This window comes from Salmo trutta, chromosome 4, assembly GCF_901001165.1.
Source record: "Salmo trutta chromosome 4, fSalTru1.1, whole genome shotgun sequence".
Lineage (NCBI taxonomy): Eukaryota > Metazoa > Chordata > Actinopteri > Salmoniformes > Salmonidae > Salmo > Salmo trutta.
This window is the reverse complement of record NC_042960.1, coordinates 27299971-27324639: the sequence shown is the minus strand read 5'-3', so window position 1 is coordinate 27324639 and position 24669 is coordinate 27299971. Positions and strand designations below refer to the sequence as shown.

General features: G+C 43.9%; 1 protein-coding gene across 2 annotated transcripts in view; it reads right to left on the bottom strand.

Moving 5' to 3' along the window:
- Window positions 1-24669, bottom strand: part of LOC115192182 (anoctamin-8-like) — a 60591-nt gene that overhangs the window by 16479 nt on the left and 19443 nt on the right. For both annotated transcript variants that reach the window (XM_029750393.1, XM_029750394.1), the window contains exons 2-12: window positions 15640-15750; window positions 15013-15145; window positions 11035-11173; window positions 10820-10916; window positions 10482-10598; window positions 9920-10047; window positions 6361-6522; window positions 3921-4073; window positions 3405-3531; window positions 1893-1948; window positions 1679-1753 (exon numbers count right to left, since the gene is read on the bottom strand). In XM_029750393.1, the coding sequence (XP_029606253.1) occupies window positions 1679-1753; window positions 1893-1948; window positions 3405-3531; window positions 3921-4073; window positions 6361-6522; window positions 9920-10047; window positions 10482-10598; window positions 10820-10916; window positions 11035-11173; window positions 15013-15145; window positions 15640-15750 (1298 nt within the window). The remainder of the gene's footprint in view (window positions 1-1678; window positions 1754-1892; window positions 1949-3404; window positions 3532-3920; window positions 4074-6360; window positions 6523-9919; window positions 10048-10481; window positions 10599-10819; window positions 10917-11034; window positions 11174-15012; window positions 15146-15639; window positions 15751-24669) is intronic.

Here is a 24669-nt window from a genome sequence, read left to right as displayed (position 1 = left end):
AAAACCATGACATGTAAAACTACTACTGCAGGAATAACTACAGGGCATTGTGCTCAGGCCCAGAGGTAAGACCCAGGACACAGACACAGTGTCCTTTCACTGCAAACCATGACCAAGTCAAAGCACAAACCACAGATAGCACATTTACAGACAGCCCATAGTCAGTCCATCAGTTTACACAAAGGCCCACTCAGTGCTTATAATGTTCCTTAACACAAACAGAAAGTGCAGTATGAAAACATATCCCAGACATTTTTGGCTTTTAGAAATAAAACACTGAGAATATACAGTAAACACCCAAAGACAGTAATAACAGAGTGGCTTAAAGAAAGACAGACAGAAAAGAGGACAGAGTGATGTGCCAGGCACATGACTTTCACGGCACAAACCTTGTAGGACAAATGTCCAAATCCACAGGTAGTCAGACGCTATAAAACCCATAACATAACACTGCTTAACAGACATGTCAAATGCTTCAAAATGTACATCACATACACAATTAACAACGAAACAGGTAGAACAAAAAACAACTGTGGGAAGCATTGGTTTTGTGTGCTATGTGTTTTGTAAATCAACATAGCATTAAGTTCTGGGTCCATACATGTTAATTAAGAGATCAAGAAATGCTAGCACGATGAGCTCCACCCTCTCTCTTTGCAAGTTACGGGCCGAACGTCCCTCCCCTTTCGAATTTCGAAAGATACTAACAACTGCGAAATCGGGATTTATCGAAAAACCCAAAACACTGGAACTACTGCTACTCTTATATTTCGCATCCCATTCAGTCCCGACAGATTCTCTCATTTTACACGCATAATCTTTCCACGAGAGATTAACCTAAACATATAAAAGCTTTCTATGCAATGCCAATGATGCATAAAGATGCTACAAACTACAAGCACAACAAACAAACAGACTACAACTCTAAACAAATAAGCACGGGTGAAAGTAAGGTGGTTCGGTACGGCAGTAGTGATAAAATCTGGCCTAATGTCAATTACACTTTTTGGTGTTTTGTGTAACAGATGTCTCTTTCCATTCACCACTGTTTGGAGGCTGGAAATATGTTGCGAGTGGATGAACATGCGTGGGTAGCCTTGTAAAGGAGCCCTTTGAAGTTAGTGATTGACAATCATATGAAAACATCACGATGGGTTGTGTTTATGCCACAATAAAAAGTAATACATTTTAAAAGCTAATGACAAATCTTCACGACTAGGCCCACAGAGATCATATTGAATTAATAGGGATTCCATATGTAATTCTATGATTAGGTCCATAAAAAATATGGGGTGCTGGGCAGGTAATGTCGAGATGACTAACCCCTGACCCCACGGTGGGGGGCGAAGTCGTACTTTGGACCTAAAAGAGGTCCTGATGACCCAGATGGTGAAGGCCAGCAGCTGGATCTTGAGAAAGAGATATGGCAGCACATTGTCCTTCAGCTGCCTGAGAAGACTCTGGCCCAGTGAGAACACCAGTAACATCTAGGACCACACCACAAGACCAGCACCAAAGACCCACACAACACAGAGACAGATGGAGAAATAGGCAGAATGGAGAGAGAGCAACATGTGAAGAAGGTAGAGGGATTAAGGAAGGAAGACCAGGGAGGTGAAAATTGTTTGGGTAACTTTTGGAAGGAGAGGAAACATGGTGGGATTTCAGTCGCTTTTACCTCTTTCAGGCGCTCCATGTCTCTGAGGTAGAATCCAATGTAGAAAAGACTGAGATAAGAATTTACAAACTGAAACTGCAAATAAAGAAACAAAACATGTTAGTTGAAAAACTTTAGAGAGAAAGTATAAGTGTTGGTTCTGCATTTCAATCATTTGTCATGTGAAAAGTGAGTCCAATTTCCATGTAATAAGGAAGAAGATGACACCACTCACAAGAACCATTTTGATGATGAGATTTTTCTCATAGGCACTCTGGAGTCTGTAGTTTTCTGTGCGGGAAGAAATATAATGTCAGCATTCACAGTAATAATCATCATCACCTGAATAAATACAAAAAAAATATATAAACTCAGCAAAAAAAGAAATGTCCTCTCACTGTCAACTGCGTTTATTTTCAGCAAACTTAACATTTGTAAATATTTCTATGAACATAACATTCAACAACTGAGACTGAACAAGTTCCACAGACATGTGACTAACAGAAATTGAATAATGTGTCCCTGAACAAAGGGGGGGTCAAAATCAAAAGTAACAAGTTGGCCACCAGCTGCATTAAGTACTGCAGTGCATCTCCTCCTCATGGACTGCACCAGATTTGCCAGTTCTTGCTGTGAGATGTTATCCCACTCTTCCACCGAGGCACCTGCAAGTTCTCTGACATTTCTGGGGGGAGTGGCCCTCACCCTCACCCTCCGATCCAACAGGTCCCAGACGTGCTCAATGGGATTGAGATCCGGGCTCTTCGCTGGCCATGGCAGAACACTGACATTCCTGTCTTGCAGGAAATCACGCACAGAACGAGCAGTATGGTTGGTGGCATTGTCATGCTGGAGGGTCACATCAGGATGAGCTTGCAGGAAGGGTACCACATGAGAGAGGAGGTTGTCTTCCTTGTAACACAGGGAAGGGGCGTTGAGATTACCTGCAATGATAACAAGTTCAGTCCGATGATGTTGTGACACACCGCCCCAGACCATGACGGACCCTCCACCTCCAAATCGATCCCGCTCCAGAGTACAGGCCTCGGTGTAACACTCATTCCTTCGACGATATACGCGAATCTGACCATTACCCCTGGTGAGACAAAACCGGGACTCGTCAGTGAAGAGCACTTTTTGCCAGTCCTGTCTGGTCCAGCGACAGTTTGTGCCCATAGGCGACATTGTTGCCGGTGATGTCTGGTGAGTACCTGCCTTACAACAGGCCTACAAGCCCTCAATCCAGCCTCTCCCCGCCTATTGCGGACAGTCTGAGCACTGATGGAGAGATTGTGCATTCCTGGTGTAACTCAGGCAGTTGTTGTTGCCATCCGGTACCTGTCCCGCAGGTGTGATGTTCGGATGAACCGATCCTCTGCAGGTGTTGTTACACGTGGTCTGCCACTGCGAGGACGATCAGCTGTCCGTCCTGTCTCCCTGTAGCGCTGTCTTAGGCGTCTCACAGTACGGACATTGCAATTTATTGCCCTGGCCACATCTGCAGTCCTCATGCCTCCTTGCAGCATTCCTAAGGCACATTCACGCAGATGAGCAGGGACTCTGGGCATCTTTCTTTTGGTGTTTTTCAGAGTTAGTAGAAAGGCCTCTAGTGTCCGAAGTTTTCATAACTGTGACCTTAATTGCCTACCGTCTGTAAGTTGTTAGTGTCTTAACGACCATTCCACAGGTGCATGTTCATTAATTGTTTATGGTTCGTGTGTGTGTGTGTTTGCCTGCGTGTTCTCACCCATGTCGTTGAGCCAGCAGGCTATCTTCCGGTACACCTCGTCACAGGCGGTCACAGTGATGGCCAGCATGATCTTAGGGATGAACCTTGCCAAGCGAGGTACCTCCTTGATCCCCATCACAAACTCCTGTGAGACAACAACAGCTGCCTAATATTGTTGCGATCCTCGCTAATATGAGGCACGTTACAATTCCCACCAAGTGGGCTAACTCTATTGGCACAGCGCATAGGGTGTTGACATTTCACGGCAGCGACCCGTTACAATCAATTCCTTTCTGCGGGTGAAATTTTATTTTGTAGGGTTGTTAAATTCCGTTAACTTTCTCAAAATTCCCAGGTTTTCCAGAAATCCCGGTTGGAAGCTTTCCTGGAATGACGAAGGAATAAGCACAAAATCCGCAATCATCCAACCAGGATTTCTGGAAAACCTGTGAATTTTGGGAATGCTCCCTAGACACTAGGAAGGCAGTTATGTAAGTAGAGCAGCAGCAGCCAGAAGGAGCAGTACTGACATACCTGCAGCTCGAAGCAGATGAGCATGGCCAGGAAGACAAAGCAGAGACAAAGGATACAGATGGGCAGGCTGACCAGCCACCTGAACATCCTCCTCCTCCACGGAGGGTAGTATAACTCCTCACAGCCTGTTATGGGACTGCACCGCTTCACGCCCTGCAGGGGGGAGGGGGCGAGAGAGGAGATAGAGGGGAGATGGAGGGGATGGGGCAAGAGGGAAAGGGGTGGGAGAAGAAAATTGGAGGGAAATGGAGAGGGAAGAGAAAAGCAAAAAAGGGTATTTAACCTTTATTTAACTAGGCAAGTCAGTTAAGAACAAATTCTCATTTACAATGACGCTGTGCGCCGCCCTATGGGACTCCCAATCATGGCCGGATGTGATGCAGCCTGGATTTGAACCTTAGACTGCTGCGCCACTCGGAAGCCTCTAAAGCTTATAACCCGGAAGCTTATAAGAAATCCCGTTATGCCCTCCGACGAACCATCAAACAAGCAAAGCGTCAATACAAGACTAAGATCGAATCGTACTACACCGGCTCCAACGCTCGTCGGATGTGAATGGGCTTGCAAGCTATTACAGACTACAAAGGGAAACACAGCCGAGAGCTGCCCAGTGACACGAGCCTACCAGGCGAGCTAAATTACTTCTATGCTCGCTTCGAGTCAAGTAGCACTGAAGCATGCATGAGAGCATCAGCTGTTCCGGGTTGACTGTGTGATCAGGCTCTTTGCAGCCGATGTGAGTAAGACCTTTAAACAGTTCAACATTTACAAGGAAAACCAGGATGTGTACTCCAAGCATGCGCTGACCAACTGGCAAGTGTCTTCACTGACATTTTCAAACTCTCCCTGTCTGAGTATGTAATACCAACATGTTTCAAACGGACCACCGTAGTCCCTGTGTCCAAAAACACGAAGGTAACCTGCCTAAATGACTACCGACCTGTAGCACTCATGTCTGTAGCCATGAAGTGCTTTGAAAGGCTGGTCATGGCTCACATCAACACCATTATCCCAGAAACCCTAGACCCACCACAATTTGCATACTGCCCTAACAGATCCACAGATGATGCAATCTCTATTGCACTCCACATTGCCCTTTCCCACCAGGACAAGAGGAACACCTATGTGAGAATGCTATTCATTGACTACAGCTCAGCGTTCAACACCATAGGGCCCTCAAAGCTCATCACTATGCTAAGGACCCTGGGACTAAACACCTCCCTCTGCAACTGGATCCTGGTTGTAAGGGTAGGTAACAACACATCCGCCACGCTGATCCTCAATACGGAGGCCCCACAGGGGTGCATGCTCAGTCCCCTCCTGTACTCTCTGTTCACTCATGACTGCACAGCCAGGCACGACTCCAACACCATCATTTAGTTTGCCGATGACACAACAGTGGTAGGCCTGATCACTGACAACGACGAGACAGCCTATAGGGAGGGGGTCAGAGACCTCACCGTGTGGTGCCAGGACAACAACCCCTCCCTCAACGTGATCAAGACAAAGGAGATGATTGTTGACTACAGGAAAAGGAGGACTAAGCACGCCCCCATTCTTATCAACGAGGCTGTAGTGGAGCAGGTTGAGAGCTTCAAGTTCCTTGGTGTCCACATCACCAGCAAACTAACATGGTCCAAGCACACCAAGACAGTCGTGAAGAGGGCACAACAAAACCTATTCTCCTTCAGGAGACTGAAAAGATTTGGCATGGGTCCTCAGATCCTCAAAAGGTTCTACAGCTGCACCATCGAGAGCATCCTGACTGGTTGCATCACTGCCTGATATGGCAACTGCTCGGCCTCCGACCGCAAGGCACTACAAAGGGTAGTGCATACGGCCCAGTACATCACTGGGGCCAAGCTTCCCGCCGTTCCAGGACCTCTATACCAGGTGGTGTCACAGGAAGGCCCTAAAAATTGCCAAAGACTCCAGCCACCCTAGTCATAGACTGTTCTCTCTGCTACCGAACAGCAAGCGGTACCGGTGTGCCAAGTCTAGATCCAAAAGGCTTCTCAACAGCTTCTACCCCCAAGTCATAAGACTCTTGAACAACTAATCAAAGGACTACCCAGACCCCTCTTTTACACTGCTACTACTCTCTGTTATTGTCTATGCATTGTCACTTTAACTCTACCTACATGTACATATTACCTCAATTACCTCGACTAACCGGTGCCCCCGCACATCGACTCTGCACCGGTACCCCCTGTATATAGCCTCGGTATTGTTATTTGACTGCTGCCATTGAATTATTTGTTACGTTTATTTTCAATTTTTTACTTATCTATTTTTTACTTAACACTTATTTTTCTTAAAACTTCTTAAAGCATTGTTGGTTAAGGGCTTGTAAGTAAGCATTTCACTGTAAGGTCTACTACACCTGTTGTATTCGGTGACAAATAAAATGTTATTTGAAATGTTCTCATGTCCTCCTCACCATAAACTGTGTCCGTGGTTCCTCTAGGGACTCGTTAGGGGTATCCAGCGTACCCCACTTATAGGCTAGCTCCGCCCCCCTCCTCTTCCACCTCTCCAGGAACAGTGTGGCCCACACCACGTTGAACAGAGCAAACACTACACAGCAGATATCACGACTTGTCTGAGAGAACACACAGAGAATACACAGGTGAATCTTTAAATAGGAAACATGTAACCTCTATAACACCTGTGTAAAAACTAAAGGAGGACTGGAGGAAAAGGAAAACGTCTTAGGAAGAAATGGTATCATCATATCGGAGGTTACTTCGAAACACTTTCTACATTTTCAAGTGTCAACAGTTCAATATCTCACTCTGTGATTCAGTTGAAAAGGTTAACATTGTTAGAGACCGGAATAAGTCTGTTAGAGAGCAGATGAGTGTATCACAATTAGTATCTGTGTGTCTATGTCCTAAACGTGTTCCAGACAGTGCACTTGAAAAGTAAGTGGTAAGTAAGCCTTGGACCATAAGGCTTGTCTGAGCCAGAACTGCCCATAGGGGCAGAATCTTATTGTGCCTTCAGAAATTATTCATACCCCTAGACTACCATATTTTGTTGTGTTACAGCCTGAATTCAAAATGGATTATACACGCAATACCCCATAATGACAAAGTGAAAACCAGGGGTTGGAACCGGTTCAGGAAACAGAACAGAAAACTGTAAAAGAACGCCATTTTTCCAGTAACAGAAACGTAACCTGAAACTAAAGTGATCCATACTGTTCCCGGAACAGAACCGTTACTTTTAAAGCACGGGAACCGGTTAATAACGTTGTTCTACGTTTCAGGCATTTTTTTGTAGTCCCACAACAAAATACAACAAAGCACCTATGCAAAGCCCTCACTCTGTCACTCAGAAACTTATACCAGTTTGTCACGCCCTGATCTGTTTCACCTGTCCTTGTGATTGTCTCCACCCCCACCAGGTGTCACTGATTTTCCCCCGTGTATTTATCCCTGTGTTTCCTGTCTCGCTGTGCCAGTTCGTCTTGTATGTTTCCAAGTCAACCAGCGGTTTTCCCGTTCTCCTGCTTTTTGCATTCTCCTTTTTCTAGTCCTCCCGGTTTTGACCCTTGCCTGTTTCTGGACTTTGTAACCGCATGCCTGACCATTCTGCCTGCCTTGACCATGGGCCTATCTGCCACTCTGTACCTCCTGGACTCTGATCTGGTTTTGACCTTTTGCCTGTCCACGACCATTCTCTTACCCACCCCTTTGGACTAATAAACATTTTAAGACTCCAACCATCTGCCTCCTGTGTCTGCATCTGGGTCTTGCCTTGTGCCTTAATAAGTGTCTGCCTGCAAGCTGACAATCCTTGCCTGTGCGTGTTTAGGCTACCTGCTCCTCCCCCTTCCGAAGCATAGGCTACTGTACTGATGTTACAAGCTTGATTCAGAAGATAGGGAGAGAGATTTTTAATTAGTAGAGAAGAATGGATTAACTTTTTCAATGCTAGTTAAGGATACTATAGGTCTATTTATCACATTAACTAAAAAAAGGTAAGACTTGTTTTTAATTCTTGTGCTGCTCTGCACACACAAGCTTGTAAGCTAGCTAGCTCAAGCTTGTAAGCTAGCTAGCTCAAAGGACATTCAAGGTTCCTCCATAGAAGCCGCTCCTTCTAGGTATAATTCATATAATGCATGTCATAATAAGATGCCCAGCGATTCAAGCCTCCTCCACAATCCTCTTTCACTCTCTCCCCACCCACAAAATTGAAGTCGCATATTGCAGCATGGGCTACACTTGTCTGTCCATCACGTATGTAAACAACTAGCTTGCCTACTCTATCCGCACGGATTGATGAAGTAATTTAATGAGCTAAATGTAAAAACCTGTTGATTTCATAGGTTAAAAAAGAAACAGAAAGGAACGATATAAACTGGTACTTTTTTTGGGTCGAACCGGTTCAGGACTTTATTTTGCCTGTCGGAACAGTGGAACGAAACCCCCAAAAATAGTGGTTCTGTTCAGATTGAAACAATTGAAAAATTATTTTTGTTCCAACCCCTGCTGAAAACGTTAGATTTTTTGTGTGCACATTTATTGAAAAATAAATACAGCAATATCTAATTTACATACGGTATGTATTCACACCTCAATACTTTGTAGAAGCACCTTTGGCAGTGATTACAGCTGTGGGTGAGTCTTGAAGAGTTTTCCACACCTGGATTGTGCCACATTTGCCAATTATTATTTTCAAAATTATTCAAGCTCTGTCAAATTGTTTGTTGATCATTGCTACACCACCATTTTCAGGTTTTGCCATATATTTTCAAGTAGATTTAAGTCAAAACTGTAACTCGGCCACTCCAGAACATTTACTGTCTTCTTGGTAAGCAACTTCTGTCACGCTCTGACCTAGGAGAGCTGTGTTTTCTCTGTTTAGTTAGGTCGGGGTGTGATAGGTGGGTGGGCATTCTATGTTTTGTTTTTCTATGTTTTGGCCGGGTATGGTTTCCAATCAGAGGCAGTTGTCTATCGTTGTCTCTGATTGGAAGCCATACTTAGGCAGCCTGTTTTTCCCTTTGTTTTCGTGGGTAGTTGCTTTCTGTTTAGTTTGTATAACCTGACAGAACTGTTGGCTGTCATTTTGTTTATTTTGTCTAGTGTTCGTTTTCATTAAAATTATAACGATGAGCACTCAACATGCTGCGCCTTGGTCTCCTCTATATGACGCCCGTTACAACTTCAGTGTCGATATGGCCTTTTGTTTTAGGTTATTTTCCTGCTGAAATGTGAATTAATCTCCCAGTGTCTGGTGGAAAGCAGAATGAACCAGGTTTTCCTCTAGGATTTTGCCTTAGCTTCATTCCATTTCTTTTTTATCCTAAAAACTCCCCAGTCCTTAACGATTACAACAATATCCATAACATGATGCAACCACCACTATGCTTGAAAAACGTAACACTTTGTATTAAGGACAAAAATGTAATTGCTCTACGAATTTTTTTGTTGCATTATTACGTTAGTGCCTTGTTGTAAACAGGATGCATGTTTTGGAATATTTTTATTCTGTACAGGCTTCCTTCTTTTATTTCTGTCAATTAGGTTGGTATTGTGGAGTAACTACAATGTTGATTCATCCTCAGTTTTCTCCTATCACAACCATTAAACTCTGTAACTATTTTAAAATCACCATTGGCCTCATGGTGAACGCCACTGGCCTCCTCTCCGGCAACTGAGTTAGGAAGGATGCCTGTATCCTTGTTGTGACTCTGCATTGATACACCTTCCTAATTGTAATTAATAACTTTACCATGCTGAAAAGGGATATTCAATGTCTGCTGTTTTTTTTACACATCTATTAATAAGTCCCCTTCTTTGCAAGGCATTGGAAAATCACGCGGTAACACAACAAAATGTGGAAAAAGTCAAGGGGTGTGAATACTTTCTGAAGGCAATGTATCTCCTGTTTCTGTAGTGAGGCAGCTTGATATACAAGTACACCTTGTGGACAGAATGGATGGATGGATAGAAAAGGCACTTGATAAGGCCCAGTGTGAAAGTCACCTGATCAGACTCTGTCAGAATCCAGAGCACAAAGCCTATGACAGCAGGATACAGCATAGATGTGGTGTAGAACCCCAGCCAGGCAAAGTACATGGCTATCTTCACCCCAAAGTAATCATGAATATCATCTAGATACAGCACAGAGGGACAGAGGGAGAGAGACAGTTAGCAATGAAACATTTATAATTCAATTCAACATATAATTCTGTGAGTGAAGAAACGTTTTCTGGTGAGTTTTGGCCTCGGTTGACCTTAGGTTTAAGGTCACATGAACCACATATACATCATGAAAGATTCACCCAGCATAGCCTGACTGCACTAACAATTCACTTCCAGCAAACACTAGTCTACCAAGACGGAGGAAAAGTACACAAACAGTTCTGTGTGTGTGAGAGTGTTAATTGGGGAGAACGGGCTTGTGGTAATGGCTGGAGCAGAAAAAGTGGAATGGTATCAAATGCATCAAACACATGGTTTCCATATGTTTAGTGCCATTCCATTCACTCCATTCCAGCCATTATTATGAGCCGTCCTCCCCTCAGCAGCCTCCACTGTTACTGACCTAGCGGCTGTTTCTCACACACGGCCTGCACCCAGGACTTCATCAGCTGACTGAGGATCCTCTGCTCATGGAGCGGAAACACCTTCTGGATCACGCCCCGCACACTTAGCTCTGGGACTGGTGGAACACACATACAAACATGAATTCTTATTTTCAAACACACAGAGTACAAAGTGGTACACATAGAAGCATACAGGAGCACACACACATGCACGCACACCCGTATACAGTATTCAGTATGTTATTGGGATTAACAGCGCTGGGTATAAACAACTTACACAACATTATTTACTTCACAGTGACTAACAAAGACAAAACAAACAAAAAATGCTGCTCACTGATTGGCTGTCCCTCCAGGAACTGTATGTTGTGAAGCACCTCTCCATTCTTGGCTCGTAGATTGTCGAGCCAGTACTTGATGATGCTTTGCCTCTCCTGAGGAGAGATAGGGACCGACCGGTCAGACAGAATCAAATCTTCAGGTTCTCAGACAAGGTTATTTATCACACAAGTCTGTGTGTGTGTGTGTGCGTGCGTGTGTGTTTGTGTTGACCTGTGATGTGAAGAAGCATAGTTCACTCTCAATGTTCTCATAGATGTAGTCTTCTTCACAGGAGAAGCTGCGTGTTCCTCCCCCAAACTCTGGCTTCACTGATTTCCTCAGACCCATCTCCTCTGCCCCGCGCAACAGACTGAGAGACAGGGAGAGAGAGTAAGAGGGAGAGAGAGAGGGAGAGAGTTTGGGAAACACACACAGGCTTCCACAGGCCCACAAGGCTGGAGCAGAGTTGAGATGGAGAAACACACACTCACAAACCAACAGAGTGGCACAGTGACAGACAAGCAAACAGAAAGGTGTTAGGACACGCACACGCACACTCACACACATGCAATAAAAACAAGAACATACACACAAAGATGGGAATACATGGTCTAATGTGAATAAGACCTGTCCTGGCATGCCACGCATCTGATAAGAATTCCATATGACACATCCCGTGATAGATGCACATGAAGGGACCAAATAACACTGAACAGAGCAGCAAAGGAAAGCCCGAGTAAACTTTGAATGACAGCATTCAAGGAATGACAACAGTATCTATTCTAGGTTCTACTTCGCCTCTCCTCCTCCTCTGCTCTGTTCTCTGCAGAATGATAAGCCCAACTCACACAGCTACACACACCAGAGTGCGGCCACACTTCTATTAGCTGGCATTTACCAGCACACATCTATCATACTGTTATGGCCCTCTCGGGTCGTGAATGAAACTGCTTTACAATATAGTCCATAGTACTGAACTCAACAATGATTGAAACCGATCAACGATCTAAGAAGGATTATATCTATTTATAGGGTAACACAGACTGCATTTACTCAAATCCCCAATTTCTTATCCAGATGAAGCCAGTATGTTTTAGAGAGGTATCCTGCTACTGCCAAGACTCTTTACGAGAGGTCGTGAATGAACACGTCCAAGCAGCCAAGCTTCTATTGGATTAAAAGTTTATAGCCGTATTGTCCTTTCAATTCAAGAAGTCTTTACCTGCGTGTGTAGTGTCCAGTTGTCATTGGCCACTGCTAACCTGGGATAAATAACCCAGTCTAATACTGCTGAGAGGGCTAGCCCAGCCAGTTGTACTCTATGCAGCTTGCTCTATGCTAATTTAGACAATAATATATCACCAGTAATGAAAAATTCAGCCTTGCGGGAAAAAAACTGCGAACTCAGACCTAGAGAAAAGTGAATGGATTGATGAATGTTGCCATCTGCTAGAAGATAAGTACGATAAGCAAGAATTTCAATAAGCATTTTTCTATGGCTGGCCATGCTTTCCACCTGGCTACCCCTACCCCGGCCAACAGCTCTGCACCCCCCGCAGCAACTTGCCCAAGCCCCCTCCCCGTTTCTTCTTCACGCAAATACAGATAGCTGATGTTCTGAAAGAGCTGCAAAATCTGGATCCCTACAAATCAGCTGGGCTAGACAATTTGGACCCTCTCTTTCTAAAATGATCTGCCGAAATTGTTGCAACCCCTATTACCAGCTTGTTCAACCTCTCTTTTGTATCGTCTGAGATCCCTAAAGATTGGAAAGTTGCCGCGGTCAGACACTTTAGACCCAAACTGTTACAGACCTATATCCATCCTGCCCTGCCTTTCTAAAGTCTTCGAAAACCAAGTTAACAAACAGATCACCGACCATTTCGAATCCCACCGTAACCTTCTCCACTATGCAATCTGGTTTCCGAGCTGGTCATGGGTGCACCTCAGCCACGCTCAAGGTCCTAAACGATATCATAACCGCCATAGATAAAAGACAGTACTGTGCAGCCGTCTTCATCAACCTGGCCAAGGCTTTCAACTCTGACAATCACCGCATTCTTATCGGCAGACTCAAAAGCCTTGGTTTCTCAAATGACTGCCTCGCCTGGTTCACCAATTACTTCTCAGATAGAGTTCAGTGTGTCAAATCGGAGGGCCTGTTGTCTGGACCTCTGACAGTCTCTATGGGGTGCCACAGGGTTCTCGGGCCAACTCTTTTCTCTGTATATATCAATGATATCTCTCTTGCTGCTGGTGATTCTCTGATCCACCTCTACGCAGACGACGCCACTCTGTATACATCTGGCCCTTCCTTGGACACTGTGTTAACAAACCTCCAAACGAGCTTCAATGACATACAACACTCATTCCCTGGCCTCCAACTGCTCTTACATGCTTGTAAAACTAAATGCATGCTCTTCAACCGATTGCTTCCAATACCTGCCCGCCTGCCTAGCATCACTACTCTGGACGGTTCTGACTTAGAATATGTGGACAACTAAAAATACCTAGGTGTCTGGATATACTGTAAACTCTCCTTCCAGACTCACATTAAGCATCTCCAAACCAAAATTAAATCTAGAATCGGCTTCCTATTCGCAAACAAAGCCCCCTTCACTCATGCTGCCAAACATACCCTCGTAAAACTGACTATCCTACCGATCCTTGACTTCGGCGATTTACAAAATAGCCTCCAACACTCTACTCAGCAAATTGGATGTAGTCTAGTGCCATCCATTTTGTCATAGATTTTTCTATTGTGTTATTGACTGTACATTTGTTTATCCCATGTGTAACTCTGTGCTGTTGTTTGTGTCACACTGCTTTGCTTTATTACATTTACATTTTAGTAATTTAGCAGACGCTCTTATCCAGAGTGACTTACAGTAGTGAATGCATACATTTCATACATTTTTTTTTTCTTTCGTACTGGTCCCCCGTGGGAATCGAACCCACAACCCTGGCATTGCAAACACCATGCTCTACCAACTGAGCTACACGGGACTTCATCTTGGCCAGGTCGCAGTTGTAAATGAGAACTTGTTCTCAACTGGCCTACCTGGTTAAATAAAGGTGAAATAAAAAAATAAAAAATGAGTGAACGTGTATCATTTTCATTTAACCTTCTATCTCACGACTTCTATCATTTCCATATCACTTTCATGGATCAACACAAGTTTGAATAGTTTCAGCAGCAGTAAATGAGATTACATACATGAACTTTTCTATCGCGTCAATTTAGGTCATCCAATACACCTGAGAACGAGCGTGCAAGTATGTGTGACTGTGTGTATGTGAGATTGTGTGTGCACACATGCTGGTACAGCCATCTGCCGTGAGCATTTTTTCAGTAACGCACACTGACACACTTACAGAAAGCTCTCTCTCTCTCTCTACTCCGTTCACTTGTTAAGAGGTGAAAGCCACCCTTAAAACTCTCAGGATAGGATAGCCAAGAGCCCTTGAAAACAGATCAGTCAGCACAGCAGTCAGTCGGCACAGCAGACATCATCTAACACAGAGTGAACTGCATTGTGGGGTAGTGTGGCTAATGCCCTCTGCACTCTTACATTGGTTGTTGAGTATTTACCCAGAGTCATTTCTAAATCCCCTGGTATTTACCCAGAGTCATCTCTAAATCCCCTGGTATTTACCCAGAGAGGTAAGATACAGCATAATAGTATCATGTACAGTACAGTGTTTAGAAATAGTTGAAGCTATTGTAAAATGTAAGTCCTTCCAACATTCTACAATGAAATTCTTGTAACTTTCTCCAAATTCCCTGGTTTTCCAGAAATCCTGGTAGGAGCATTCCTGGATTAATGAGAAATGAATGAGGAAATCTGGGAATTCTCCAACTAGGATTTCTGGAAAACCAGGGAATTTGGGGAAAGTTACCAAAATTCTGCAATCCTAGGTCCAGATCTCTTAGCAGTGGTTGTACCACACTCACATACAGCAAAGGGAGGCCACACTAATATTGCTAACTAACTAACCTTCTAACTAACTAACCTTCTGCTGTTGATGTAGGAAATGTTCTATTTATGATCAGTCAAGACACTAATTCAAACAGGTTTACTAAAGCCTCGGTAACTACCTTCTATCCCAGGCTCCATTTAGGTGTTAACAATAATAATGACAATTAATTCATACTGCAGCACACAATGTCATTGTCTATACTGTACATTAGCTGGCCGGGGTTCTTACTTCTCATAGGTTGCCGTGACGAAGAAGGCATGGACGCGCGTGCGTTTGTGATGTCGAATCTGGATGTTGAGTTCTGGAATGCCCAGACGCAGGTGGTTCAGTAGCCATAGCAACGTGTGGTCATCTGTCTGGTCTGTTACAGGAAAGAAATAGAGTGGAGATGAAACACATACAGTACATACAGTACATGCATGTTTTAAAAAAATACAATTTGGTTACATCATCATAATAACGGTTTTAATGAAAATTCCAACCTTCAAGATATTAACAACAGTTTTACTGTGAAATTGTTCCACATAAACCAACACAGAAACACTGTTTTTAATTAAACTCAGAGGTAGCATCATTATCTCAAAAGAGTAAATAACCCATATTAGTATCATTACTTTCACACCAGCCTGGAACGATGAGTGCGTGTTGTCTAATGAGCATTATGTTCCAGTAATGACTGTGAAAAGTAGCACAGCATATCTATGTATTGGGATGGCTAATGTTGCTATTACATTATCACCATTCATAACGTCAGGCCACAGAGACCAACATGAAAAATGACTTCTGCGTACTTCCGCTTTTCATAGTGCATGGATGGCCATGCAAACGTGTAGGTAAACAAAAACAAAGAGACACCTGAGAAAGTCATGAGGATGTCACAGTTCTCAGTGGGCACGGTCTTCATCCAGGACTTATGAGACATTATGTACCTCCCAGCCTGCAGCAGCCGCTTCCCAAATAACTTATCTAGAGAGGAGAGAGAAAGAGATATAGAGAGAAAGAGAATCACAACGACAGTCACCTTTCAATAGTGAAGCAGAATGACCGATTAGGATACTTCTTTTCGAACTGTCAGTCAGTGCTTCCCCTCCACACACACACATCCTTTTCCTCTACCACACACACACATAATTCCCCCCCCCCCACACACGGTCTATCTGCCAAACACACACACAGTGCATTTGGAAAGGATTCAGACCCCTTGACTTTATTAAAATAACATCATATTGATCCGAAATACAGTGTAGACATTGTTAATGTTGTAAATGACTATTGTAGCTGGAAACGTCTGATTTTTAATGGAATATCTACATAGGCGTACAGAGCAACCATCATTCCTGTGTTCCAATGGCATGGTGTGTTAGCTAATCCAAGTTTATCATTTTTAAAGGCTAATTGATCATTAGAAAACCCTTTTGCAATTATGTTAGCACAGCTGAAAATGGTTGTCCTGATTAAAGAAGCAATAAAACTGGCCTTCTTTAGACTAGTTGAGTATCTGGAGCATCAGCATTTGTGGGTTCGATTACAGGCTCAAAATGGCCAGAAACAAAGTACTTTCTTCTGAAACCCATCAGTCTATTCTTGTTCTGAGAAATGAAGGCTATTCCATGCGAGAAATTGCCAAGAACCTGAAGATCTCGTAAAACGCTGTGTACTACTCCCTTCACAGAACAGTGCAAACTGGCTCTAACCAGAATAGAAAGAGGAGTGGGAGGCCCCGGTGCACAACTGAGCAAGAGGACAAGTACATTAGAGTGTCTAGTTTGAGAAACAGACGCCTCACAAGTCCTCAACTGGCAGCTTTATTAAATAGTACCCAGTCTCAACGTCAACAGTGAAGAGGCGACTCCGGATGCTGGCCTTCTAGGCAGAGTCCTCTGTCCAGTGTCTGTGTTCTTTTGCCCAACTTAATCTTTTATTTTTATTGGCCAGTCTGAGATATGGCTTTTTCTTTGCAACTCTGCCTAGAAGGCCAGCATCCTGGAGTTGCCTCTTCACTGTTGACGTTGAGACAGGTGTTTTGCAGGTCCTATTTAATGAAGCTGCCAGTTGAGGACTTTTCTGTTTCTCAAACTAGACATCAGCAACGGGTGTGGCTGAAATAGAAGAATCGACTAATTTGAAGGGGTGTCCACATACTTTTGTATATATAGTGTATCTTCTATAAATCATATATCATGAGTTGAACTAGATACCACAGCCCTATAATCACCTGCCACATTAAAACACTTCTTCTCTGACCAGTCGACCGTGACCTCTAGCCACATATCTGATTTATACCAGCACTAGTCAAACAGTCAACTAAGCTAATCACCAGGCCCTTGACCAGTTGAATTAGGTGGTCTAGAGTGTATATTTGGAATATATATCAAATATGTTGAATATCTAGGGGTCCCCGAGGACTGGCTTGAGAAACACACTGTTCAGCTCTGTGTGGTTCTGCTTCCTGGAACAGACTGAGGATGAAAGAGGGGCAGAGTAGGACTACTTCCTGGAAAGAATGCCCAGGGGGTGTTCCAGAGATATAAAAATATCCCCATACTGTCAAGATGTACATCGCAAGGTAAAATAAGGTTCAGATTGTTATTCTGTAACACTAGATAACCTCATGCATGCATCACTTTGTTACATAGGCAGTCTGAACATGTAGAGTTGAATTTGGAGTTCTTACAGAGAGCGTTAAGGAATTTCATCCCACTGGGCACACTGGTTGAATCAACATTGTTTCCACATCATTTCAACGTGGAATAGACGTTGAATTGACATCTGTGCCCAGTGGGATTTTGTTTCAGGATGTTATTCTATTCCAAATAGTGATTTAACAAATGAAAACAATAGAAACAAATGTAAAAACATTTTTATTTCAGTTTCATCTTAAGAGTTATTATTCACAGTCTCTAAATCCATCCTGTTCCCCATGCAGCTGTAGTTTGGCAGAAAAAGAACAGCCTGACAAGCATTCTAATGAGGCCTGTATTCACTGCTCTAAACACACACACACCTTCTGAAAGCCAACACCTCCAACAATACCTCGATTTATGAACCTCATTGACAGGCAGACTGCTGTGCAGCTTACGTGTGTGTGGGTTTTAGTGTGTGTGTTCGTAATGAGTGTGTGTTCGTGTTTGAGTAATGCTCATAGGAAAACCCATTCACACTGGTGGTGTCTCCATTTTTATTTAACTAGACAAATCAGTTAAGAACAAATTCTTATTTACAATGGATGGACTACCCCGGACGACCCTGGGCCAATTGTGCACCGCCCTATGGGACCCCCAATCACAGTCGGTTGTGATACAGCTTAGAATCAAACCAGGGTCTGTAGTGACACCTCTAGCACTGAGATGCAGTGCCTTAGACCGCTGCGCCACTCGAGAGCCACCATTTGCCCAGACATTGCCCATCAGGACTTAAGTGGGGACATTTTACCGGTCCACACAAGGAAAAAGGTTAGGCTTAGGGGTTAGGTTTAGGGTTACAAGTAGGGTTAGGGTTAGATTTAGGGTTAGGAGTAAGGGTTAAGGTTAGCTTTAGGTGGTGATTTGACTCCGCTGTCCTGGCGTCGTGAGGGAGCTTGTTCCACCATTGGGGTGCCAGAGCAGCGAACAGTTTTGACTGGGCTGAGCGGGAACTGTGCTTCCGCAGAGGTAGGGAGGCGAGCCGGCCAGAGGTGGATGAACGCAGTGCCCTTCTTTGGGTGTAGGGACTGATCAGAGCCTGAAGGTACGGAGGTGCCGTTCCCCTCACAGCTCTGTAGGCAAGCACCATGGTCTTGTAGCAGATGCGAGCTTCAACTGGAAGCCAGTGGAGTGTGCGGAGGAGCGGGGTGACGTGAGAGAACTTGGGAAGGTTGAACACCAGACGGGCTGCGGCGTTCTGGATGAGTTGTAGGGGTTTGATGGCACAGGCAGGGAGCCCCGCCAACAGCGAGTTGCAGTAATCCAGACAGGAGATGACAAGTGCCTGGATTAGGATAATAGCGAAGACATCAAAACTATGAAATAACACATATGGAATCATGTAGTAACCAAAAAAGTGTTAAACAAATCAAAATATATTTTAGATTCTTCAAAGCTGGCATCAAGGCAAAGGGTGGCTACTTTGAATAACCACTCAAGTAAAATATATCTTGATTTGTTTAACCCTTTTTTGTTTTCTATATGATTCCATATGTTATTTCTTAGTCTTGATGTCTTCACTATTATTCTACAATGTAGAAAATACTAACAATAATAAAAAACCCTGGAATGAGAAAGGGGTGTCCAAACTTTTGACTGGTGCTGTATATATAATAATAATAATATATAGATATAAACAATATAATAATAGAAAAGCAAGGCATAGGACTAAATGGAATATAATGTATTATTGTACGTCCTCTTGAGGAAAGAGCTTGATGTAGAATTTTTTTCGGGGGGGTGGTAATGCTGAAGGAAATGCAAACAAACATGTAAATTCACTAACCTCAACCTCCTCCCCACCTCCCACTGCTACAGTAAGTTCACTTCAAATAATGGTTACATAGGCTACAGTAGTTTAAAAAGTCAAATGTTGAGGCCTAGGCCTACATGTAAACAAGTAGGATAGTTTACATGTTAGCTAAGCATCTTGCAGTGACATCAGCCAAAGTAATTCACTTTCACTGAGACTTGAAATCCTATCACTCTCTGAGCACTACAGCTCAGGTTTCTGTGGATTAGCTGTATTCACAGACACTTCAGAGTATATTAAGTGGTTGAGAGCATCATATTGAATCCTGGGGGTCGGCTCAGTGGGTGGGTCAGAACATGTGAACAAGCTTTAGGGGTGCTTTCATGGTGTCTATATCCAGAGCGTGATGCGCTGTGCAACGCCAACATGTCACATACTAAATTACTGGATACACAGGACAACACAGATGGGATGTCAACTTTGACTAAACAGACCTGAAACTAACTGCTTAATACACATTTATAACAAAATTCTGACTACATAAATGTACGTTCATGAACCAGGAACTGTTCATAACATGTTTATTACACATTCATAACAGCATTCATAAACTACAAATAGGTTCTGCTGGGACTTTTTCAAGTATATGTTATGTAGTGACCCCCAAAAAATGTCTTCTCTGTCAATCCATGGAATTTTAGACCACATATTAACAATAGAGTCTAAATATAGGATTCAGAACTCTCACACAGAAACACCTCTAGGGTGAGTTACATGCTGACCCCACCACTCGCGTTACGTGTGTGAGCGTTGCAAAATACATTTACACATGCATGTTATTCAATTATTTAATCCAAACTGCTCGCACGTGTTTGCGTAGTTTGGCGCTAAAATAGAACTTTGTTCTATTTTTTACGCTTTAAGCACTACAAGTCCCGCCTCTCCCATCTCCTCATTGGTTTTTAGGAGCATATACCCACGTGGGAGATTGAAAGCTGAACTGAGGTCCACACTCCAGTTGGTGGTGGTAATGCACCTTAAAAAGTCCACAGAAGAAGAGATCATTAGAAACTAACTAAGTTTCCCCTTTTATCTGTGGATTAATTGTTGGAGTAGAGAACACACCTTTTTTTGTGTGACTCAAAATAGGTCAAAATTCTACAAAGATCAAGGAAAAAAAAGGGCCTTGTGCATTTCAGGTAAAATAACCCAATGTTTATATCCCAGGACAAATTAGCTAGCAACAACAAATTAGCTAGCAACAGCAAACTAGCTAGCTAAATGTCCATGAATGTTTCATGTTTTTCGAACTGTCCCCAAATTAAATAGTTGGTTCAGAGTTAATTTTGATATTTCAACCTGTGTGTCCTGATCGTGTCTGGTGTGGATGGATAAAATCAACAAGCCTTTGATGGCACACACACGTGCCCAGTGTAGTCAGCATGTTAGTGTTCTATCTTATCCCATATTCCTCCTAGCAACAGTGACTGTATTACCTCACAGGCAGACCAGGGGGAAGAGAGTGTGGAACTGCTTTGAGCGGCACGTGTTTCTCATGGGCTGGTTTTAGAGGAATGACATATCCCGAACCCCATTCCAAAACCCAAAACCAGCCCTAGCCCTTTAGGCACTACGCTGAAGATCTGAAAGAACTGGACAGCTGCCCACTGATTTGGGATTCAGCACTACCCTATGTACTAACGTGATTCTGTATGACTGACAACCATGTCCACAGCCACAATACCAGTACAGTGTAATAGCAATGATCCCATTAAGAATATCTGCTCTGTTTCTGGGCCAAATTATCTAATCATGCTCATTTCTTCAATTAGAAGTTCTTCTGTTCCTATAATTCCTCTCCCACCCGCCCCCTCTCGCTCACCCCCCCTCGCTCCCTCGCTCGCCCCCTCTCGCTCTTGCCCTCTCTCTCTCTCTCTCGCTCCCCATCTCGCTCCCTCGCCCGCCCCCTCTCTCTCGCTCCCCTTCTCGCTCCCTCGCTCGCCCCCTCTCTCTCTCTTGACCCTCTCTCATCTCCTCTCTCGTCCGCCCCCTCTCACTCTGTTTCTGGGCCAAATTATCTGATCATGCTCATTTCTTCAATTAGAAGGTCTTCTGTTCCTATAATTCCTCTCTCACCCCCTCTCTTACCCGCCCCCTCTCGCCCGCCTGCTCCCGCCCGCCCCCTCTCGCTCCCTCGCCCGCCCCCCCTCTCTCGCCCCCTCTCTCTTGCTCTCTCGCCCGCCCCCTCTCTCTTGCTCTCTCGCCCGCCCCCTCTCTCTTGCTCTCTCACCCCCCCCCTCTTGCTCTCGCCCGCCCCCCCCTCTCTTGCTCTCGCCCGCCCCGCCTCTCTTGCTCTCACCCGCCCCTTCTCGCTCCCCCTCTCACCCGCCCCCTATCGCTACCTCGCCCGCCCCTCTCTCATTCTCGCTCCCTCGCTTGCCCCCTCTCTCTCTCGACCCTCTCTCGCCAAATTATCTAATCATGCTCATTTCTTTAATTAGAAGGTCTTCTGTTCCTATAATTCCTCTCTCGCCCTCTCTCTCTCGCCCGCCCCCTCTCGCTCTCTCGCCCGCCCCCTCTCGCTCCCCCTCTCTCTTGCTCCCTCGCCCGCCCCCTCTCTCGCTCCCCTTCTCACTTCCTCGCCCGCCCCCTCTCTCTCTCTCTCTCGCTCGCCCCCGCTCGCTCCCCCTCTCACCCGCCCCCTATCGCTCTCTCGCCCGCCCCCTCTCGCGCTCTCTCTCTCTTGCCCCCTCTCTCTCTCTCTCTCTCGCTCTCCCCCCTCTCTCTCCCTCTCTCTCCCTCTCTCTCTCTCCCTCTCCCTCCGGCTCTCTCTCAAAATGTTGGGCGCTTAAGGTTTTAAAGCCTTTCACTAATTTGTGCTAGTTCAACAACAGTATATTTTGTCAATAGAAAATGGGGGTTCAAGAACGTAACTGAGTGTGACCTTCAACACGGTATATTACACTGTATAAAGAAGAGTGGGCCAGATCAGACAGTGAAGAGCAGCAGTATAAGGTGGAGTCTGAACAGTAAAGTGCCAGAGCCACAATGCCTTCTATTCATCCAGGTAACAATCATCAAAGAGCCCCTTTCACACAACTCCATACAGACTTCTTCCCAGATCCACAGACTGCTGGTTATCTAACTGGCTGAATTGGCCATTGTGATGAAGGGGGATTAATAAGCGATTGGCTCTGAATATAGTTAATGAATAGCAGCTTTTGTGTGTCCAACTCCAACGAACAGCCGTGTTCCACAGTGGTCCCAGCGAAAGCCCCCAAACACAAGAGGAAGATCCTCTAATGACCACAGCAACAAAGGGATACAGGATTTACCAGATGAACAGTACAACCATGACGATGCAAGGCCGTTTGGGCATTGCAAGATGTAGCACAATTTTTTGTTACGTGAAGTTGTGCGCCTATAGACAAATCACTGGGGGAGATAACTGACTGGGTGGGGTCTGAACTATTAAGTCTGATGCGATAACCCTAACTCAAGAGAGGGAATTTACAGATGGGAAAAGTCGTGAGATATAACCTACAGTTGAAAACATTTCCATAAAAAAGGAGGTATAGGTTTTTGATGTGTTTCTCAAACAAAAAAAACGTAAGGAAACCAAAGGGTACCGAAGGAGGTGAGCAGAACTAAACCAAGCACAATCAGTCTTTCAGTAAGATGCTTAAAGAGAGGGCATTAGCGTTGGAGGCACTGACCCACTTCAGACTGACACCCCACTGGGCAAAAATTGGTTGAATCAACATTGTTTCCACATAATTTCAACCCCCAAAAATCTATGACGTTGAATCAACGTAGAAAACTGGATTTGGATTTGCAAAAAGTCGTCAACGCAAGGGCATTTCATTTTTATTTCACCCAACTTTTAATCTAAATCCAACGACATGGTGACATTTGTTGTTGATTTCAAATGTAAATCAAAACTAGATGTTGAACTGAGGTCTGTGCCCAGTGGGACTATTAGCAACGACCAACTATTTCAGGAAATAAGGGATTTAAATCTATTTCCATTTTGAGGCAAAGACCTACTAGTGTATTATCTATATAAAGAATTGAAAAACTCAAGTCCATTTATATTTCTCTCTCTCTCTCTCTCTCTCTCTATTATTAGGTTACAGTGAGTAAAAAAAACACAATTACAATGTACCCAGCTAGCACATTTAGTTCCTTGGAAGTTGTGTGAACGTACGTTTTTGGTTTCCCATTGGTTCTGGGAACGAAGCCATACGTTTCCTGACTGGTAAAACAGAAAGTTATTTAAATGTTCTGAGAACGTTCATTTTTAGGTTGGAGGTTCTGAGAATGTTTTACTATGGTTCCCTGAAAGTTTTCCTGCGAGATTTTATTAACATTCTGAGAATGGAATTGATAGGTTTTTAAAAAAGTAATTAAAATAGTATTCTGAAAAAAAGATTTTTAATAACACTGCTAGCTTAGTTTGGATGAACTGCTTTGAACTCTAAGCACACATGGAAATTCATTTGCATGAGCATTAATGATGCAAACATTGTTTTTATTATTGTGGCATCAGGGAGATTTGAACCTATGATCTTCTGTTCTCTATCAATGAAATTAGTCCACTGCTCCATGTTTTTTTTAATTCACACAAAGCTGATCATTTTTGTCTATTCAATCAGCCCCCTTTTCAAAGGAAACAAGCACTGATTAAGATCAGCTGAGGACAATTAGTAAGTGCTGCCACCACACTTGAGCACACTTACCAAGATAGAGGACAGAGAGAGTTTTGTTGATGCTGCAAACAGAATGTATATGTTTTTAAATGAATTCTTATAATGTTCTTTGGACGTCAATGTTTTGTTGTGTTTTTATAGTCCCGGAAGGTATTCACACAATAATAAGGAATTCCCCTCGACCACGCCCACAAATTGGGCAAAAACCAACGTTCTTTCCTATTGAGCCCTACTTTAAAAGAGGCAACTTCGTTGTTTTTGGTTATACAGAAATAACAAAACATGTCGAGAAGCTGCTGTGTTGTTCAATGTACAGAAACTGATTTATAAAAAATAAAAACTGAAATATCACATTTACATAAGTATTCAGACCCTTTACTCAGTACTTTCTTGAAGCACCTTTGGCAGCTATTACAGCCTTGAGTATTCTTGGGTATGATGCTACAAGCTTGGCATACCTGTATTTGGGGAGTTTCTCCCATTCTTCTCTGCAGATCCTCTCAAGCTCAGTCAGGTTGGATGGGGAGAGTTGCTGCACAGCTATTTTCAGGTCTCTCCAGAGATGTTAATTTGGGTTCAAGTCCGGGCTCTGGCTAGGCCACTCAGAGACTTGTCCCGAAGCCACTCCTGTATTTTTTTGGCTGTGTGCTTAGGTTGGTTGTCCTGTTGGTAGGTAAACTGTCACCCCAGTCTGAGGTCCTGAGTGCTCTGGAGCAGGTTTTCATTAAGGAACTCTGTACTT